Source organism: Miniopterus schreibersii (genome assembly GCF_964146895.1).
Source record: "Miniopterus schreibersii genome assembly, chromosome: 8".
In the NCBI taxonomy this organism is placed as follows: Eukaryota; Metazoa; Chordata; class Mammalia; order Chiroptera; family Miniopteridae; genus Miniopterus; species Miniopterus schreibersii.
Window position 1 is genome coordinate 18,772,957 of NC_138109.1, and position 20,823 is coordinate 18,793,779.

Genomic DNA, 20,823 nt, shown 5'->3' on the forward strand with positions numbered 1-20,823 from the left:
CTGCACCTGCCCTCCCTCTCTTCATATAACTAATTCAGTTATTGAGCACCACCTCGGGGTCTGGCATCGTGCCTGGTCCTTCTAATAAAAGTAGGATGCAGTCTCTACCCTCAAGGAGCTCTTTGTCCAGTGGGGGAGACACATGTGAAATGGGTGATTATAAGGCAGTGGATAGGGAAAGGAAACTCCAGGAAGTGGGAATACTTCAGTCTGACTGGCATTCTCTGTGTCTCTCGAACATTCCCTGGGCTTTCCCACTTTCCTGTCTGGGGTGCATCAGGCATCCTGCAGCAATGAGCCAGCAACACCTCTTGCTGGCCCTGTCCACCTGAAGTCCCTGCTTGCTGCCTCTCTGCTGGCCTCTTTCATGTCACCACGCCAGCTCTGCAGCCTCCTCCACTTGGTTTTGACCACCGGGCACCTGTTATGGCCCCAATTCTGTCCCTACAGTTCAGGATGCAGGGGCGACACTCTAGGTGTGTGCCTGGTGTTTCATCTGTGCTTCTTGGTTTGCTCCTTCCCCTTACCTGCAATGTCCCCTCTTTTATATCCCACAATCTTAAGAAAAAAACAACAATCCTTCAAGCTATTTAAAAAATATTTCCTATGAATCCCCCCCAATCTTTGTATCCCAGCTCCAGGCCCACTTCCTTCTCTGGCCTTCCCTGATGTCTGGAACCAGTGCCTACCCCTCCTCCTTCCCGAGTTACCTGGCTCTCCCCTCCCCCCTCTCCCCAAGCTCTTGGGCCACGAGCAGTTGGTTTCTCTGTTTGCAGGCCTCAACTCTACACATGGCCTGAGGGGCAGGGACAGGGCTATGTCTCCTGGCCACCTGCCTGATGGAGATGTTTCTTTGCCCCTACCTGGATGCCAGCACCTTCGGGGACCATGATCTTCCACACGCAGTTGAGGCTGTTGAGGTAGGGCTCTGGGAAGCCGGGGGACAGGATGGTGCCCCTGCGCTCCGTGAGGTTGCCTCCGCAGGGCACTGGGAGGAGGCAGCTCTGGTCAGAGGCTCTTTCCGCTTGTCTTCGTGGGTCCCCCATGGGAACCTCCCCAAACAGACTTTTCTCAGGACTCCCCATTCTGTTTGTGACTCTTCCCCCTGCTGGCTACCCAGTAGGGCCCCAGCCCCACCCTCTCCCATAACTCCTCCCCATGCAAGCCCCTTCAGGGGCCTGGATTCATACACCTCCCTTCACACACGTGCACCCCACACCCCCAGCAACCCCACCTTCTCCTTGCTGTCTTCACATTCAACGCACAGGACTAGTGACCTCACTGGAAGGGGGCACCCTACTTAAGTTATGCTGGCAGGCAGGGCAGCTGCGTGTCTTGCTGCCTCCCCCGGGGGAAAGGACTGTTTGCAGGCCACCCCCTGCCCAGCCCTGGTTGTCCAGGTGCTCACCCACACACGCTGGTGCTGAGACATTCCACTGGGCCAAGGCCCCGGGAACAGGGAGGCACTCGATTTCTGGCGACCCCTGCAGGGCATAGCCGGAACTGCATTCGAAGCGGATGATGGCCCCCACTGAGAAGTCACTGCCCAGTCTCTTGCCATAGCGGGGTTCCGGCACAGAGCTGCACTGCGTGGCACTGGTTCGGGGCACCGCTGTAGGGGACAAGGGCACTGAGGGGCAGGCCTCTCCCCTCTAGGAACTGGCCCGGGGATAGACACACAGCTGGACTGGAACTGACAGCCTGGACGGGACCCTGAGATGCTCTGGGCATTTTCCCTTAGGACTGGGGTAGGGGGCTTCATAGGAAGAGGCCCGTTTACTGAAATACAGGGGGATGCATGATGCTGCAGCACAGCTTCTGGAAACCATGGGAGGCGGTGTGAGTCCCTGGCCCAGACTGTAGGCCCAGCTGTGGTCCTCGCCTTCCCAACGGTGCCCCTCGCCCATCAGGGTCCCACCTTCCCTAACCGGGAGAGCGGCCCTCCTCCTCTACTGGCTTTGGCTTTTTCTTGACTTTGGCTTTTTCTCATATGTGCCTTAGACCTGCCCAGGGCTCTGACCTCCATCCCCTGAATCTCCTTTCTCCCCACCCACAGTGGTAGATAGGACCTTTTAACCTAGGCCCCAGAGAGGGCATCCCCTGTGGGAGGATTCCCCCTGCACAGGGCAATGCAGCTCATCCCGGACATCGACTTAATAGAAATACACTTAGACGGGGCCATAAGGAGTGGACATTCTCCCGGGCAAAGACAGGCTGGGGCCTGAAGGTGACAGTAAGAAAGGGGACAAACACTGATTACCTGCTTGGTGCCAGCTACTTTGTGAACTCTCTTAATCCTATCAGTGAGGTGTTATTACCCTCATTTAATAGGTGAGCAAACTGGGGTTCTGAGAGGTGGAGCAACTGGTGCCCAGTAGGAAAGTGGCAGGGTGGCATTCAAATCCATGTCCATCTCACTGCCAAGCTTGTTGTTTCCCTGCTCCTTTCCTGGGTCTTGTAGACAAAACCAAGCTCCATAGGCGAGAGTCTAGGAAGGAGGCCTGGGCTGGTCTTGCCAATAGCCTTCGGGCTGTACCAGACTGTGTGGGGCAGAATCAAATTCCCATGTCTTATTTCTCCCCTCATTCAACATGCAGTTTGGTCCAAGACTTGTCTGTTGAGTAAATGCATGTATACAATTCAAATGAATTTCAAGGGACTGGTAACTGCACCAACTGGTAACCGCACCAAAACCCTAAGAATGAGGCTCAGACTGAGGGGCAAATGTCGCTGTTCCTTTGGCCCCTGAGTCACTGAAAAACTGAAGCTGCCTCTGCCCCTCCCATGCCCGCATCCTGCATACCTTGGTAGACAAAGTGGAAGCCTCTGGCTGGTGCTTGGCCTTTGGCACTGAACTTAATGAGAACTTGATTGGAGGTGGCCAAGGGCAGCGATTCCCCTGCCGAGATAAGGGGCGAGGAGGAGGGAAGACAGTGAGTCCAGCAGTTGCGCCGGCGGTTAAAGTCCCGGCCGGGAAGGAGAGGCTCCCCATACCCTTCACGGCAGTTCCTTTCACACCCCAGGCCTTCCTGAAATGAAACCTCACAATTTTACTGCCCTTTTCAGTTTAAAGTCTGCAGAAGGCTTCAGCATCCATGGCCTTATCTTGACCCACAGTCAGTGCGAGGTTGGCATGACGGGAGTTTAGTGCCCCCAGGTAACGGACAAAGAAAGAGAGGTTCCAGTGATTAAATGACCGGCCCCAAGAGGACATTTAAGTGTGCTGACCCAGGGGACGGGGTAACAGCCGTCACCAGACTGACGGGTAGTTTACCAGGAAAGCTGCCATCAGTCTGACAGGAGAAACAGCACCAGCTCCAGGGAAGGAGGGTGATCTTTTGAGAGTAACTGACCTTTCCCAGATTCTCTGTGAAATGATCAATAACCAGAGCGATCATATAATTTTTATTGCTCACACTAGGACACTTTTGAGGCTAAAAGGGCATTAACAATTACACGGGGACAACCAAGTAGAAGCTGGGACTGTCCCAGGCAAAGCAGGACATATCATCACCCAACCAATAATAACACACAAGCTGGTGGAAACTGGAATGGGCACAGGGGAGCCTGGCAGCCTTTCTATCAGAAGACGAAGCTGCACCTTCTGCTTGATGTGGAACAGATGGACGGGAGTAAAGATAGCACACCCTGACCTGCAGCGGGAAGTGCAGTCTTGGTCGTCATCACCTTCCTGTGGGAGCTGAGGGAATGTGGGGTGGCAGGCAGGGCGAGGGCCACTCTGTGTGCTGCCCCTCTGAAGCCTTTAGGGAGCCCAGGGAGTGGCTGCTGACTCCACCAACAGAAGGGAAGTGGGGGCTACAGAAAGCTAGGCTACATTTCCACTGCGGTGAGGGCTGGCATTGGAATCAGCCAAGAAGCCACTGGGAGGCACATCTGGGGCCCACCAGCGCTTGCAGAGAGCTGATGGGATTCTACTGGTCACAGGAGTGGCCTTTTGCACAACACGCTTAGACTTACATGTGACTCAGACCACTGAGCCTGCTAGGAGTCACTGCCCCAGCTAACTCTCAGCTGCCAAAGCAAAAAACGAAAACAAAACTCACGAAGACAAAGCGTCTCCTCGTTACCTCTATCGATCCTCTCGATGGATGCGAGCAGAACAAAACTCAGCCTCTCTATCCTACCATCATCTGGCCTGGCATGTAACCTCCCACAGAACCCGTCTGGACTCCTGTCCCCAGACGTATGCAGACCTCCCTCTCCACGGCTAAGCAAGCACATGGAAAGATCACTGGACATAAGGCAATATTTCAAAGTTTTAAGGGAGGAAACCACTCTGAGAAACCAAAGCAAATATTTTTATGTGACCTACAGTATAACGAACAGGCAACATCTCAGAAGACTGTCAATCACATAACTGCCACAGATTAAATCCAGAGCAGCGCCTGTGGAATCAGAGGAGGCAGACACGCTGCGGGAAAGAGCTGAGGTCAATAAAGGCTTCAAAGGGAGGAGAAATGCTAGCACACGGCAGCCAGGTAAGGCAGGAATTGAACAGCGACGACGTGGAGATTAGATTTGGGAAATTCTTCCAGAGTCCACAGAAAAAGGAGAGATTAAAATAATGAGAGAAATGATGAGCGACGTGGAAGACAGGTGAAAAAATCCAATATGCATACATCAAGGAATCCAGAGAGAGAGGAGACAAGAGAAACTGATGGAGAAAGAATAAGTTGAGAAACAAGATAACTTTCTTAAGCTTAAGAGAGACTTAAGGTTCAGACTGAAGCTGTCCACAGAGTGCCAGATCTGATGAATGAAAAACGATTTCCACTGCAATACATCCTGGTGGGATTTTTGATTTTAAAAATTAAGAAAAAATCTGAAAGGCATTTAGAAAGAAAAGCTCAGGTTACCTACAAGATAAAAAATCAGGTTGGACTCTAATGTGTCTGTAATATTAGCTGCTGGAACAGAGTGGAACAAATACTGCAGTTTTAAAGAAAATGCTCGTGACCCATAACTTGACTTACAATCAAGTTGTCTTTATATAACATGTCAAAGGAAATTCATTCTCGTACGTGCAAGGTACAGGAAGTACTACAGTTATGAGCCCGACTAAAAAAAATGAATGAAAGTAAGGAGACCAAAAACTTTCAGGGAGAAAGACAACCTTAGAAGTACTGTTAAACCCATATGATTATTGCGATTAGGTAACAAAATTAAATGGAAACTTAAAAACTTGTTCTTGGGGAAGAAATCCATAATTTAAAAATAATTACTAATACCATTAATATAGAAGTCCAACTATATAAAAAAAACATGGGGATTGGAGATGGGCCTGGTGTGAATGGAAAAGTGAGGAGTCAAAGTCAAAGCAAAAACAAAAACTCAGAAAGAACAGAACAAGCTGACAGGTAGCAGACCAGATGTTTTGCTTATAAACTCGGTAAGTAAACTTCCCCTTAAAAGGAAAAGGCTGTCAGAGAAAACGAGGAAAGATATATTAGGCAAACACAGATACAAAAATTGTTAGAAACACAAGAAGACAACAAAATATCACAACTGCATGGGAGACACTTTCACACAGCACTCTCAGTCACTGACATATCAAACAGAAAACCAAAATGAAGGTTGCTGAGTGGTGATCCGGAAGCTTCCCCTCCCTCTCATTCAATACGTTAGGGACAGGGACACACTTCACTCCCATCTGAACCAGTGGCTCACTGTCAGTGTTTCTCCAAATGAGAAATAAGATACGATGTGAGTATACTGATGCTGACATCTATAGGTCCTATACATGCACCTACCTACCTACCTATATTTTCTATTTTCATTGGTCCTATACAGCTATATCTACAACTATACCTATATCCATATTTACATCTATAAATTATAAATGTATACATGTCTATTTCTCTCTCCCTTTACCTATACTTCTATATCTATACCTGCTTATACCTCTGTCTATCAATCATCTATCTATCTATCTATCTATCTATCTATCTATCTATCTATCTATCATCTATCTATCTATCTATCTATCTATCTATCATCTATCAAGAGATTTTTAAAAAAACACCCTACCTCAAGAGATCCCAAGTTACACTTCCATTGGGTGTGAATGTGTGGGGTGGTGGTGTAGAAAAATCACCTGATTGAGAACCATTGATATAATGGATTTGAAAAATAAAATTGAATAAGACTGATCTAATTGTTATTACAAAGCTCATTTAATCCCAACAATAACTCTCGGAGGTAGAACTTTTACTCTTTGCATTTTACAGGTGAGGAAATTAAAGCTCAGAGGGGTCAAGGTTGTGCCCGCAGGCACCTCACAAGGAACTGGGAGAGCTCGGGTTAGAGTGCAAGCGGTGAGGCTGCAGGGCCTGAGCTCCCCTTTTCTCTGTAAGGCACCTATTTGGACCCTGCAGAAAACCTGTATTCTTCTCAGATACTTTGGGAATTTAACATATCCTTGGCTACTGAGAGGGCCTCATTTAATCCCCAAAGTAGAATGGTAGAGATTACATTCTCTAACCACATGACAATAAACACGGAAAACAACACAAATGTAACAAGAACAAAATCCAGACTCTTTGGGGAGAGGGGGAAGAGACATTCTTAAACAACTTCTGGGAAAAAAAGAGTAAAACTCCATCATGAATTATTTAGGAAGTAACGGCGATGAAAAGAGTACATATCAAAACGGATGGCTTGAAACCAAAACCATGCTTACAGGCGAGTATATCGCTGTAAACATGCACTTCCTTACACAGAGAAAATAAACACAGCTCTCAATTCAAGACGTTAGAACAAGACGAACAAAATAATCTGAAGGAAAACGGGGGAGAGACATTATGAAAAAAAGGGCAGAGGTCAATTAATTAGGAAATAACAACAAGCTCCACAGAAGAACTGGTAAGTAGGTGCAGGAAAAAATAAAATGAAACAACACAAAACCTCTGGCCCAGCCGAGTAAGAGGAGGAACTATGTCTATAGCATTAGGCATTGGAAAGGCAGGAGATATGACTGCTAACAGAAAGGAGATCAAACAGCATCAAAGTACATTATTACATGAGCAACGTTGCTAAACTTAAAATAATTACAAAATGGATTCTTTACTAAAATATGAAACATCAGCATTAATATCAAAGTAAGATACCTGAACAGGCCAATAACCATGGAAGAAAATAAGAGAAAAACCATGGAAGAGACAAAGTAAGGAGACAAGTTCATCTGCAGAGGATATTACTTCTTGCCAAAAGGACCCAGGAGAATCAGCTGGCAGCGTTAGCACTGTCATGGAGGGCTCGATGACTTTATAAAACGAGTACACCAAAAATACCAGTCTTCTAATATACTGGCAGAGGCCGATTAGAAAATACAATGTGGGGAGGCCCACTTACAGTAGCAACAAAAACTGCCATGAAGCATCTAGAAAAAACAGTAAAGAATGCACGCAGCCTAAGCGAAAATGATAACACCTTCCCAAAGGAGACAAGAGATAAATACACGGAGATGCACCACGCTCCTGAATGGGAAGGAGAGCTCCTATTATAAAGAGGCGTTCTCCCCAATTAATCTATATGATTAATGCAGGTTTTTTTTTAACTTGACAATGTATTTATAAAATTATTTGGAGGCAAAGGTTAAGCAAGAAAAGGCAGTGAGAATTCAAAACAAAGAATGTCTATGGGGGATTTTTCTTACGGTATGTTTAAAATTATGATAATATTAAACATTATGATCACGTGACAACAATGAAAGCTTTCTCATATTGATATAAGAATAAAGAGACACTTAGAGGAAACGGATGAAGTCTAAAAACATGCCCTTCTCTTCATAAAAATCTACCATATGTAAATGTGGTATTTTGAAAATTCTGTTAGGACAGCTGATTAAGTATGTCTGAAAGAACATGATTATATTCCCTATATCAAGTAATATATCAAAATAAAGCCCAAAGTTATTAAAGCAAAACAATGAAACTAAAAAGAAGTAAAAAAAAACCCAGAAGAATGTTTATGTCATCAGCACGACAGGAGAGGAGCAAACAGTAAAAGAAAAACATTGATAGATTTGATGTCATGGGAGATTTAGATTTTCTGACATTCAAACAGACCCCGAAGAAAATTAAATGGCAAATGACAAAAATTTAAATAAAATTTAAATTTTCTGACATTCAAACACACCCCGAAGAAAATTAAATGGCAAATGAAAGAGGAAGGCATTTTATAACATGATATAAACAAGAGGTTTTTATAGAGCATTAAATAGCGCTTATAATAATATGGTGCTGTGCTAAATAAATAAGAAAATAAATGCTAATAGAAAAATCAATGCTAATTCACAAGTGGGTTCACAAATAAAAAAATGCACAGGCCTAATAGTTTTATTATAAAAATGCTAACCTAACTAGTAATAAAAGAAGGCAAATGAAAACATGAGATACCATTTTCAGTTTTCAAACCGATAATGCTTGTGTTTTTTTAATTACCTAATTTTGTGAGGAGAAAACATGCCCTCTTTTTCACTGTTGGTGAACAAAGTGGCAAGAGCTTTCTAGGGGCATATTTGACAATCTGTTAGAAAGAACTAAGGCTCTCACGTATCCTTTAATGTAGCAATTCTACGTCTAGATAGTCTAAGGTAATAGATGTGTAGAATGACACGTAGAATACACGGAATTACTATTTATAAGAGTGGAAAGTTAGAAACAATCTAAATGTTCCATGATAGGGAATTCACTACATAAATTTTAAATAACTATATGACAGACTATTGTGCAGCACTTAAAAGTCCTATTATAGACTAAAATAATGACAGACATGATCACAATGAATATTTCGATAAAAATATCTATGTTGCTTTGTTCAATAAAATATGTAAAAGATGAAGTCTAAGTAGATATAAAGACTGGAAGGAGATACATCCCTATTTTCATCCTGGGTGGCTTTTATTTATTTTAATTCTCTGTATAATTATTTTCTTGTTGGCTTTAAGTTTTCTACAATGAAAATGAAATATGTTTAAAATTAGAACAACATGTTTGGGTTAAACAGGAAACAACGGGGAAAGCTGTGCCCCAAGGGGTGGCGCAGGCACTGCCCGGGGGGAGCAGTTTCCGAAGCCCTGCAGGCAGGCGGCCAGGAGCTGACCGCCGTGAGGCAGAGGGACACGGGCGCACGAGGGACAGAGCTGTGGGCTCCACCTGCGGCCGGCCTCACATGAGACCCACGCCCCCCGCGTCCCCACGGCCGGCTGAGCCCGGGTACCTGAGTGGGTGCCCGACAGGGAGCTGAGCAGTCGGGAGCGCTGGCTGTGGCCGTCGTGAACCTCCACCACGTCGTTGAGGGCCGTGTGGAAGAAGGCGAACTGTCCAAACACCACTGCAGAGGGGACACGGAGCGGGGCGCTCAGTGTGGAAGCCTGCGCAGCGTGGGGGCACGCCGGGAGGCTGGGGGACCCCAGGCCGGGGAGAGGGACACCTCAGAGGAGGTTCCTGGGGCGAGCTCCTTGCTGAGTCTTTCACTGGCTGATGAGCACACTGGCCCGACACCAGGCACAGGGACGCAGGGAGCTGGGACGGGCTGGCTGGCACTCTCCCGTGTGGGTCCAGATGACGCTGAGAACTGCACCCAGTGGTCAGGCTGTGGCGGTGGCAGTGAACTAATCTTTTCCCAGATAGCAGCTGTAGCAGCTACTCAAGGACATGAAAGGGCTTTGGGTAACAGCCCCCATTTTCCATGTGACCTCAGGACCTTGTTCCTGATAGATGCTTAATAAATGTTTGGTGAGTGACAGCCGGCCTTGCCCTGAGCCCACTCTGTCCCGTCTCTTGGGACTAAGCAGCCCTCTCTCTGCAGGCTGCCCTGTCCCTCTCCTAGGTGGTCAAGATATATGGATGCCCTTTGCCCCATTGACACCAACTGTGTTTAGAAATCATTCCTACTCCTACAAAGAGGAGATCCAGGGAGAAAGCAGCCAGGCTGGTCACCTGATTGCCCAGGAATGACTGGCCTGTTCTCCCCAGGAGCTTCCAGAGTCCTCCAGGACTGGCAGGTCTCTGGATTGTCATCACTGCCAACCAGGTGATAAGCCTGGCTTCCTTTTAGCTTGGATTCTTGGAGTCTGGAGGTTTCTCTGTCTACTCAGGGCACGGGCCTGCTCCTCACTTTTTCCTTGCTCGTCCTGCTTACAGCTTCTGGGCCAGGCTCTGGGCCTCAGGTGGAACAGCAGAATGATGTAGCTCCCAGCTCCCTCACCTGGACTTGCAAGCCCAGCTCCATCCTACTCCTCACTTCTTCCTGTCCCTTGCCTACCCATCCCTGGGTTCCCAATCGGCCTGGATCTGCAGCACCTCTATTCAGGCCTGGGCTGGCTGGGTAGCCCAGTACCCCCCCCCCCCCCCCCCGCGTCCTGCCTAGTTCCTCACCAGCCCCATCCCCTTGGTTCCAGCCGACTGGTGCCCTTCCTGCCTTGTGTGTCAGGAATGTATTCTACAGCCTATTTCACGGCATCCACACTCAGTTGTCCTGTAGGAGAGACTGTTCTGCCCATTCCCACGGTGGGAGTGGATACAACTGGGAGTGGAACTAGGATACAGTTGCGCAGGGCTTGAGGAGTTGGAAGGAGTCAGAAAACATATAAACAAACATACATAAAACCCCATACCATAATCCTTGGGCACGGTGACAAAATACAGGCAGATCTGTCCACTGGTGTAGTTCTGAGGGTAGTTGGGGGATAAGACCACTCCATCTGAACCCACATACTGTCCTCCACAGGGGGCTGAAAGAGAAATCAGAAGAGGGCCAGGTGACCTTGTGGGCCTCTCTCTCATCAGCTGTCCATCTTCTGTTCTGCTCACTCCCAGCTTGAGATTCTGGCCCTGGTGGGGCTGCCATGAGATGCACAGCCACTGATGTGGAGGAGAAGGCTTCTGAGGACACTGCCCCGCCCTACCCCAGGACATCCATCCCTGACCTGCACATGGCCTAAAACTCACCCTGATGGTATCAAGGGCCTTCCTGAGCACATGTCAATCCTGGCCCTCTAACAATTAACATGGGCACTGGTCCCTGGAGGCACAGCCTTGAGGAGCATTTTAGGAACCTCTACTGCTTACAAGTAGAACCAGAGCTAATCTGCTGCTCCCATGGCTGATGTCTGCACTGGGGTAGTCTGTCTGCATGAGTAGAGAGCCACGGCTTCCCCAGATTAGCTCCACTAGGAGAGAGAGACCAGCCCATGAGACCCAGCCACCTTCTGCTCCCATCCATGGTGCCCTATCTGCAGGGGTGGGCTTCAGAGCCAAGTCTTTCACCTGGGCAAAGGGGTCTCCTTGCTTTTCAACTTAGGTGGCCACCACACTCTTGCAGTTCTGATGTTCCATCTGCTAGGATTCCATGGTTAACACAGGTCCCCTGGTCAGCCCACCCTGCTGGCTTTCGTTTTACACATTGGACCTCTCAGTGACTTTCCCCAGGACTAGGAATAAGCCAGGTCACCTTTAAACTCCCCTTTCCCTGCTATGAGTTACTGGCATGTCTGGGGGTCCCTGTTGAGGATAGGGTGTGGGTGGGGACACTGTGATCTGAGAAAGATGACATACTGACAGGGACCAGTGCACCTGGTGAATTACCAGCTATTCTCATTCACAGTGAACCCAAGGAGCTCCTTGCTTTGGGGGCCCTGTCTCCCCTCTGCCTCCCCCTGCCCACAGCCCCTTCTGCCTCTGGCAGGCCCTCACTCTGCCCCCCCCCCCCCCCCGGCTCCACCACCTGTGCACACTGGCCGGGGGTTGTTCCACACGGGCTTCCCATCAGGCCCCAGGACGCAGCTCAGGGTCGAGGAGCCCTCCACTTCGTAGCCCCCATGGCAGTAGTAGGTAATGGAGGAGCCCAGCTTGAGGTCAGATCCCACGCGTGTGCCGTTCTTGACTGAACCAGGATCAAAACAGGACTCTCGTGGGTTTTCTGAAAAAAGGAAAAATAAGCACATACACACACGCAGGACTCATCAGTGGCTGGATACCACAGCACGGCCCCCGTAAGGAAACCCTGACTAACTGGCCAGAGCACACGGGGCCTGCGGATTGCTGGCCCTGTTCCCTGCCCATCCGAAACTTCTCTAAAGGTGGCTAGAAATCGAGGGCTGCAAATCGTCTTGGAGAGTGAAACTTCACCTCCTCGCCCACGTTGTGCCCTGAGCAACGAAGGAGGGAGCTGCAGGTGCACCTCTGGGCACTTCTCGTCCCTTCGCCCGCTCTCCCGGGCAGGAGCCTGGGGTTCCGGATCATATCCCAGCAGCGGACAGGGTGGCGCGGTGACGGTCAGCGCTTAGGCAGAGCCCCACCTTTGCTCATCTCTGATGCCCTCAGCACGCCGGCTCCTCAGCCTCTGTCCCTGTGCGGGAGGCAGGGCCTGCTTTTGGAGACTCTTTCTTCTCTTTTCTTCCTTTTGCCTACAACTGTGCTGCTGGCCGGGGAGGTGGAGCTGGCCTGGCTTTGCAGGCTGTCATATCCACACCTTGCAGGCACTTCTGAGGGCCCGGGTACCAATACTTAGATTTCGCAAGAAAGTAGAAAACCTACTTTAGGCTCTGGGATAAATCCATGTCTCCAACACCGTTTTCCAGGGCTTTGCATTGGGGCACTGGGTGCTGGCTAGTTCATTAGAACAGCAGTATTTTCCCATTTGGCTACTCTGCTCATAGGTCTTCCCAATCAGGCACACCACGGACGTGCCCAACAGGCACCCCCTCTGTCCCTCTGCACTGGACCCGAGTGAACCTGATGTTGCCTGAGCAATTACAGGACTAGTCAGGGCCCTGAATCTCCACAGCCTCCACCGTCAGCTGGAAATCCCGAGCCACATTCACGTCCATGCGCTGCTTCCTCTACTCACCGGCCTGTTCCAGGACCACTGATGGGCAAGCGCCCCGTCATCAGGGAAATGCAACTGAATGTCAGGGTTCCACTGGAGTCCTGGAGGCTATGCTACTAAGAGGTCTAGAGATGGAGGCTCACAAAGAGGTGCCGACAGCCCTCGCAGGAGGACTCAGAAACTCAGAGAGCAGATTTAAGGAGAAAAGAGCCAGAATAAAAGGGATCAGAGTTCAGACATGAATGGCTCAGGAGGAAATTTGCTGATGGCTGTCATTGTCACCTGGGTGCCTTTCAAGCAACCTATACAAGAGGCAGTCATGGCTTGAGAGTGTATCATTTAGCTGCCAATCAGCCTGTTGACTGACGGAATGGGGCTCTCAGGGCCGATGATCCTGCTGAGTCCAGCCACTCTTGCACCGGAGCCCTTATGGGGGCCTTGCTCTTGGCCTTTGCCCACATCAGGGGTGAAGCAGTCCCAGATACACCAGTAAATTCACACTCAAGTAGGACCTAGAAAATAATCTCTCGCCTAGTAGAGAGACCCTCAGTGGTTTCTCTGGTGCCCTGTGATGTGTCCCCTTGACCCACACCAAATCTGTCCTCCCCCTAAACTTGGTGGCTCTGGCAAGAATGCAACTGGCCACTGGGTGACTCATATGTGAATCACAGAGATACAGAGAACTGTCACCACATCTTATATTTCATCTGTCCATCTTATTCATTTAAAGTGGGCCAAATCTTATTTGAAGTTCAGAGAAATTAAGCAACTTGGGACCAAATTCACATCGCTCATTAGAGGTAAAACTAAGTGTTGCATCTAATATCCATTCTCTACCTTCGTCCTTAAATAAAGGAAGCCAGGTTTTATGCAGGGTATCAAGGCACCGGCTCAAATCTACACCTTCCAGCCTCCTGAGCAGCTAGACCTGTCGAAAGAGATATAACACTCAGGTCAAAGAACACCCTACTGTCTCACTGAGGGTAAGGGCCAAAATCCTTCTAGGCTAGAAGGCCCTGCATATTCTGCCTCCAACCTTCCCCTCTGTGACCTTAACCCCTATTGTTCTGCTGCTAACTTTGCTCCAATCACACTGGCCTCTGCGTACAGACGTCCCCCCACCTGCACGGCTCCTTCTCTCACCTCTGAGGATTAACTCCATGTCTGAATTTGGCTGGAAATCCAGGGCTGGAAATCATCTCGGAGAGCAACACCTTCCGGACCCGCTATTTAAAATTTCAATATTCCTTTCCCCACATTCCCCATCACCCTTCTCTGCTGTTTCCCTTTGCACCAAGATCAACACTGCCTCATGTATTATATATTTTCCTTATATTTCTCTCTCTCTCCACTAGGATGTAGGTTTCATGAGGACAGTTTTGCTCACTGCTCTCGTCCAGGCGCTCAGTACATATTTCTTAAATGGTTAAGTGTGGAATTTCTAGAAAGGCTGCTTAAGGGAAGGTGACAGCTGAGGGGATGCTCCTTGGTCCTTCCCTCTCTCTTTCCTTCCTCCCTCCCTCCGCCTGGAACTCAGGCATTGTGGCTGCAACTCCAGTGGCATCTTGGATCCTGAGATGACCTTGGGGGTGGGGGCCATCCACTAGCATGGTAGACCAGAAAGACGCCAGGAACCTAGGCGGAGCCCCTGCACTAGCCCCGGATGACAGTCCCGTCTCCCTTCAGAGGAAGGGGAATGAAGTTCTACCGCGTACCAGCAGCTGCGCCGTGGGCGACACCGCGCTGGCACTGGGCCCCAGGACTCCCCGCGATGTCAGGGAGTCCTTTCCGCCCTCCTACACTTTCTAGTGCCACCCTCTCATGAGCAAGTGTCTCAACTTTGCCTTCTCTCTGGCAGCATTCTGCTTTTCTTCTCCTGACTACAGCACCCATGGCATTATCTTGCAATCTGGGTAAGGGTATTTCTTTTCAGTGGGTTCTGAACTCACAAAGGACAGAGATCATCACCTATTCTTCTCTTAATCCCGACAACCAGCACAGAACCTGGCCTTAGGGCTGGCCGTATCCGACACATAGTAGAGGCTCACTAGATGGACCTAGATTGATTGGCTGAACACCTCAGGGCTTGGAAAAACCAACAACCACACCAACGATCTGAACTGTAGACTCTGTTCTATAGTCACTCACATGTCAGAGCAACAAGAGCTCATCCTTCCAGCATTATCACCATTAGTAATAATGGTCAGGATAATGGTAATGATGATAGCCTCTGACATAGGAATAGTACTTGGTAATTTTCGAAGCACTCTCCAATCTGTTACCTCATTTGTACATCGCAGTGGCCTCTGCAGCAGGCAGGACCAGGTACACTCCTGCCCAGGTTAGAGATGGGGAGTGTGGTGATCAGACAGGCTAAAGAAGCTTTCAAGTCATTCAGCTATTAAGAGGTAGAATTAAGACCAGAATTTGGTCTTAAGCTGTGAATGATAAAACGAAATGACTAAAAAATCATGATAATAAATAAAACCCAGGCCCTCCAAAAAGGGAAAATTAAAGGAACCAGTTTCTTTTCGTCCTAATAGTTAAGGGACGTTTCAAAACATGGTAATAGCAGCCCCCCCCAAAACAACACTGAAAACAATCAAAACACTCAACCAGTAAAGAACTGTTTAAAAAGGTTGAATTAGAGCCATCTACTTAAATACAAGCAGCCTTCACAAAGAATAGCCACAGTCTTTGAATACTATGGAAAGGTGCCCAAGATCTACACTGCTGGGCAAAAAAACAAAACAAAGCAAAAAACCACACAAAAACCCACCCATATGACAGATAAGTACACATGGTATGAACCCATTCATATAGAACTGGGATTGGCAAGCTACAATTCACAAGTGCTCTACCTGTTTTTGTAAATAAAGTTTTATTGGCGCACAGTCACGCCCATTTGTTTACATACCGTCTGCAGCTGTTTTAAGCAGCAGAGTTGAGCAGATGCAACAGGGACCATCTGCCCTGCTCAGCCTAAAATATTTACTATCTTGCATTTTACAGAAAAAGTGTGCCAACCCCTGGTCTGGAATTTACATTACTTTATACTTACATAAAATATCTGCTATGAGACAAGCAGCCATTATCTGTTATCATTAATGGTACTCAGGGGACGGTAGCAATGAGGATGGTAAACCTGAGAGTACATCTTCTATGCTCCTGTATCGTTTGAGTTTTTCCTACCAACGGGTGTTACTTTAAAAACAGACAGAAATGAAGAGATTTCCCTTTCAAATTTAGAAAGGCGGGCCCATGGCAGGGGTGGGTGGTGACGGTGGTGACGGTGGGAGCAGGTGTGGAAATCTGGCTGCAATGCCTTCGCTCACAGTGTTACTTCCAAGGGCTTCGAGGAGAAATGGGTACTTTTTAGGCCCTTCCGGTAAAGGCTGGTTCACCTTGGCCTCTCCTGAGCTGTTTCGGATTCTCTGTCACGTGCTTTGAATTCATCCCTGGGTCTGGACACCACCCCACCCCTGCTCTTGCGCAGCGGGCTCTTAACCTTTAGGTCTCTGTGGCGGGGTCCCCTGCTCAGCGAGGCCTTCACCTTGACCCGCTATCGCTCTCAAGTGGGCTCCTCGTTGCTCTTGCTCAGAGTAGCCTGATCTTCCCTAACCTCCTGTGCTTGTCACTTCTGGTTCATCTTTACCGCCTCCCTCCCTCCCTCCCTCCCCTCTCCACGCCCTCAGAGTGGGACCGTGACCATTCTGCACTGTGCGCCCTCCGAAACCCGCCCAGGGCGTGGCATGAAGTAGAAGATCAACGAGCATTTCTCAAGCGAATGACTGGGCTCTACACCTGTGCATAGATGTCCCAGCCTGTCCCCACCCAGGAAGAGGCCACCACACCTGTTAGGCGATGAGAACAAAGGTCCCCGCCCACCTATTCTGCTGACTTCTCTGGCCTGGGGAAAGGCAATAACCTCTCTGGGGCTTATTTTTAACAACTGCATCCAAAAGACAGGATTCTCCTCGTCTCCTTTGTTTCCTTCTAGCAAAGGGGGCTAAATTCAGATGAGAAATGCCTCAAAGCATGGTCTCACAGAAATCCACAAATGATGTGACTGCATCCAGAATCATCTCCCAGGAGGCCTGTCCAGGGGTGGCTAAGACACCCTGGCCACCTTCCAGGAGCAACTGAGCAGAGACACTGAGAAACCTCTCATTTCTGCCTTATGATTAGGTGGGTTGCCAGCACCAGCTCCTTGTCTGTAACAGAAATGTCTGTCAATGTAGGATGTGAACTCCTGGAGTCAGGGCTTTGCTCTGTTCTAACAGCGTCTGGCACATAGTAGGTTCTCCCTTGCTATTTACTGAGTGAACAAATAAATATAACTTCCTGATCTATCCTAGCCCCTTATGAAAAGCCTAATTCTACCACACTGCTCCATGAACACTTGGCTTCAGCCTGGTCAATCTGATGGTCCTCTGAGATTTGGAACTGGGATATGAACTGGGAACTGATTCAAAGTCAAGAGTGAGGCAGCTACTCTTGTCTCCGGAAAATGGAGAAGCAATAAAATTAATCTGCAGAGAGAGGAGAATGGAGCAGATACTCAGGAAGGAGCAGGGAGGAGACTGAGGGGTCCTGGAGACAGAGGTGGTAACTTCAACCTGTGACTCTCCCATCCTAATTTCAATATGTTATACTTCCTGCCCTTGGGCTCTTGTATTCTAAAAATATATTCCCTTTTGGTGTTCAGTTTGAGTAAGTTTTTGTTATCTGTACTGTTAAAACATAGAACCCCTTTTAGCTTAAGTTAGTTTGGCAGCTAGCTGTATTTCTTATAATAGTCTTTTTTGCATCAAATTGGTTTGAGTTTCTGTTTTTCACATTTTTAAAAATAATAAATTACCCCCTTCCCATTTTTATTTTATTTTTTTGCCTAAGTTGGTCTGAAAGGGTTTCTCAATTTGAAACTAAATGATCCCTAAGATGCAACCAAACTGCTCCTGCTTCCCACCTGGGAAGGTAACAGGGTGTGGGGAGACATCTGTTTGCCTGCCCTGGGGTGGGGGTTTGACCTCAGAGAGTGGTTTTCACTGGACTAAGCCCAGATGAGTCTGCAATATCTCTCCAGGTTACCCTGGACAAGGTGATTAGGGAGAAGGTGGCAGAGTTTTCCACCAGTAACTTACTATATCCAGGGATGGTGAAATGAAGTCGTCTTGTAAGGAGGCTGAAAGTGGTGACGTTGGGGGTGAAATTTTAGAATCTTCAACCAAGTAGAAGACTCAGGTGGGACAAGTCAGAAGTCACTCTGGTGGCTGCTAAGGCTTGGCTGGGGTTAAAGGATATTATCTGAGGTGGCTCCAAGTGCCACATTTGTGTGACTTTTTCTGGCCCTGCTCAGCTATTTGGGTGTGGACATAACAAGGCTACAGTTTTGAAAGGTTTACCCAATAGAAGGACCTCAGGCCTGGAAAACCGAGGGTACTGATGAGAGTGTGATCAGAAAGACGACCAAGAAGAAAAATGATGGTGATGATGATGACAGCGATGACGATGATGATATGACAGTGGGATGGTGGTGGGTGGGAGTGATGGGGTCCCGGGCTATCTAAGTCGTGTCCTCTGTTAGAATTCCACCACCTGTGAGAGTGTTTGCTTGGCTATCAGCACGTGGGGAAAGGTTTGTGTTCAGGAGGGTTAGCGAGTGGCAGGTGTCTGCAGGAAGAGAGGACCAGGCCGGGCCCATGAGCAAAGACCACAAAACCTCCTCTAATCTGTGCACCGAGCATCTTCTAGAACTGTATCTGACAAACAGAAGACAAATGACAGTTACGAGGACTTTGATGAATAGATGGTGTAAAGTGCTCAGGACAGTGCCAGCAGCTGGTAGACACTAAAATGACTATTATTATGATTGATGCTATTCGTGAGCTCATGCGAGGTATTCCTAGGAGTTGCCAAAAACATTTAATTAAAGAGCACTTCGAAAGGTTGCTGAGGTCCTACATTATGCGAGTGGGGGACATGAGCCAGAAACTTTTTATTTTTAACTGGTCATGTGACTGCATTTGTGGGCACAGGCTGACCAGGCTGGGTCACAGTAACAGTAACAAAATCGATCATCTCTATCTAGAGTATCCGTAGAGTGTTCAGTACATACTGGCTATTATGCTCGGACATATAACATGTAAGTATCTTTTAATTTTAACCTTCTGAAACATAATTAGATAGAGAGAGATAAAAGAAATGGTTTCCAAGAGATACTAACTTGCCAAGCTCACAAATCAAGTAAGAAATGGAGCTAGGATTTGGATAATGGTGTCTGGGAAAATTAGGGTAGAAGAAACGGTCAAAAGGAGAGTAGAGGAGAGTGGAGTGCTTGAGAGCCTGGAACTACTCGTGCAACTATGAGCGACTATAACTACTCTTGTTTGAACATCATGGAGTGGGTGATGTGTGCCAGGCACCGAACCAAGAGCTGTGATGCATGAACTCATCGATCTTTACATTTTTGTGAGATAGGAATTATTCTACCATCATTTTATAGATGAGGAAATGGAGTTTTCAAGAGGTTAAATTAACTTGCCTGAGTTCACATGACTGCTAAGTGGTAACCACGAGCCCTGAGCCCAGTCAAGCTGACAGTCTTGACCAGGCAGGGACTCTGCCAGTTCTCCTAAGCAGCTGCTTACTGGCACACAGCCACAGCCATTCCTTTGTATTCTGTCTTTGGCTGCTTTGGCACAGCTGAGTGGTTGTGATGGAGATGGTGTGGCTCACAGCCTACAATGTTTATTATTTGGTTCTTTAAGAAAAAATTTGCTGATCCTGCCCTTGACCCTTACACTATTGAGCTTGTCTCAATCCAAAAGTGTAATGAGAATAAAAGAACGGGGAACTGGAGGGATGAGAAAACGTGATCAGTAGGTATCAGAAAGTGTCCAGTCTACTGCGAGGTGCCAGACAGTGTCCTGGGACAAAGGTCCAGGCCCTGTGACCCCAGGAGTTTGATGATCTGGCTATAGGTGCACTGAAGTTATCCAGGATGGTAGGAGGCTGTAGGGTAGAGAGGGAGATCGAGCCTTATATTGGAACCCTCAGCAAATGCAGGGGGGCGGCCAAGAAGATGTTAGTGGATATGTGTGGGCTGAGGTTGTGGGACTGAAGAGCCAGGAAAGATCCTCGTAGAAAAAGGAGAGAAGAGGAGTGAAAGAGAAATGAGGTGCAAAAAAAAGGGCTGGCCTCTTTTCCCCAGGCCTGGGGCAAAGGGGTGTGAAAGGCTAAGCCACCCGGAGGGCCACAGGGAAGGCAGGTGCTCTGCAGGTGGCAGGGGTGCAGGTTGGTGATTCAGCCCATTGCTCTTCTCCCTACACCAGGCTTTCCCTCTGGCAGGTCTGATGGGCCCTGCACTCAGTAATCTCTGCCACCAGGGCCCTTACCTGTGTAGTCGATGACAAAGCCAGCATTGCTCACGGATGCGTCGCTGCGGAAGGCGAGGAAGAGGCTGTTGCTGCTGCTTTCAATGCGACTTGGGAGCTGGGAGCCATAGAAGCTTCCTATGAGAGGGCTGAGAGAGTCCCGTCCGTCGTAGATGTGGAGGAAATCATAGCCAGGCTCCAAGTTAAAGCTGGGGAACAAAAACATCCCATCCCCACCCCACCAAGGTCAAATAAAGGCTCGTATTGGGCACAGCCAAAGTTGGTTTAACATCTAAAATGCAATTACTATACATCGTATCATAGAGCAAGAGACAAAAACTACATGAGCCTCTCCATACAGCTTGGTATCTGTGGAGGACAGGTTCCAGGCCTCCCAGAGAGCAAGCCCGACACCCACTGACACCCAACCCAAGGGCTTCCTGGTGGTGGTGGTGGGGATGAAGCCCCAGTGACCTCCAGGTAGTGAGAAGATGGAAAAAACAGGCTTGGGGCGGAGGAGGCAGATTCCAGGGTCAGGACCCAGGAAACGAGCTGAAACTGAACATCCTCTTTAAAAAAAATATTTTTTTAATTG

General features: G+C 48.3%; 1 protein-coding gene across 1 annotated transcript in view; it reads right to left on the reverse strand.

Moving 5' to 3' along the window:
• Positions 1-20,823, reverse strand: part of CSMD2 (CUB and Sushi multiple domains 2) — a gene marked incomplete at its 5' end in the record, with an annotated part of 488,286 nt that overhangs the window by 70,045 nt on the left and 397,418 nt on the right. The window contains 7 exons of the mRNA XM_081146285.1: positions 864-988; positions 1,409-1,612; positions 2,804-2,899; positions 9,241-9,354; positions 10,640-10,756; positions 11,749-11,943; positions 20,250-20,437. Of these exons, the coding sequence (XP_081002411.1) occupies positions 864-988; positions 1,409-1,612; positions 2,804-2,899; positions 9,241-9,354; positions 10,640-10,756; positions 11,749-11,943; positions 20,250-20,437 (1,039 nt within the window). The remainder of the gene's footprint in view (positions 1-863; positions 989-1,408; positions 1,613-2,803; positions 2,900-9,240; positions 9,355-10,639; positions 10,757-11,748; positions 11,944-20,249; positions 20,438-20,823) is intronic.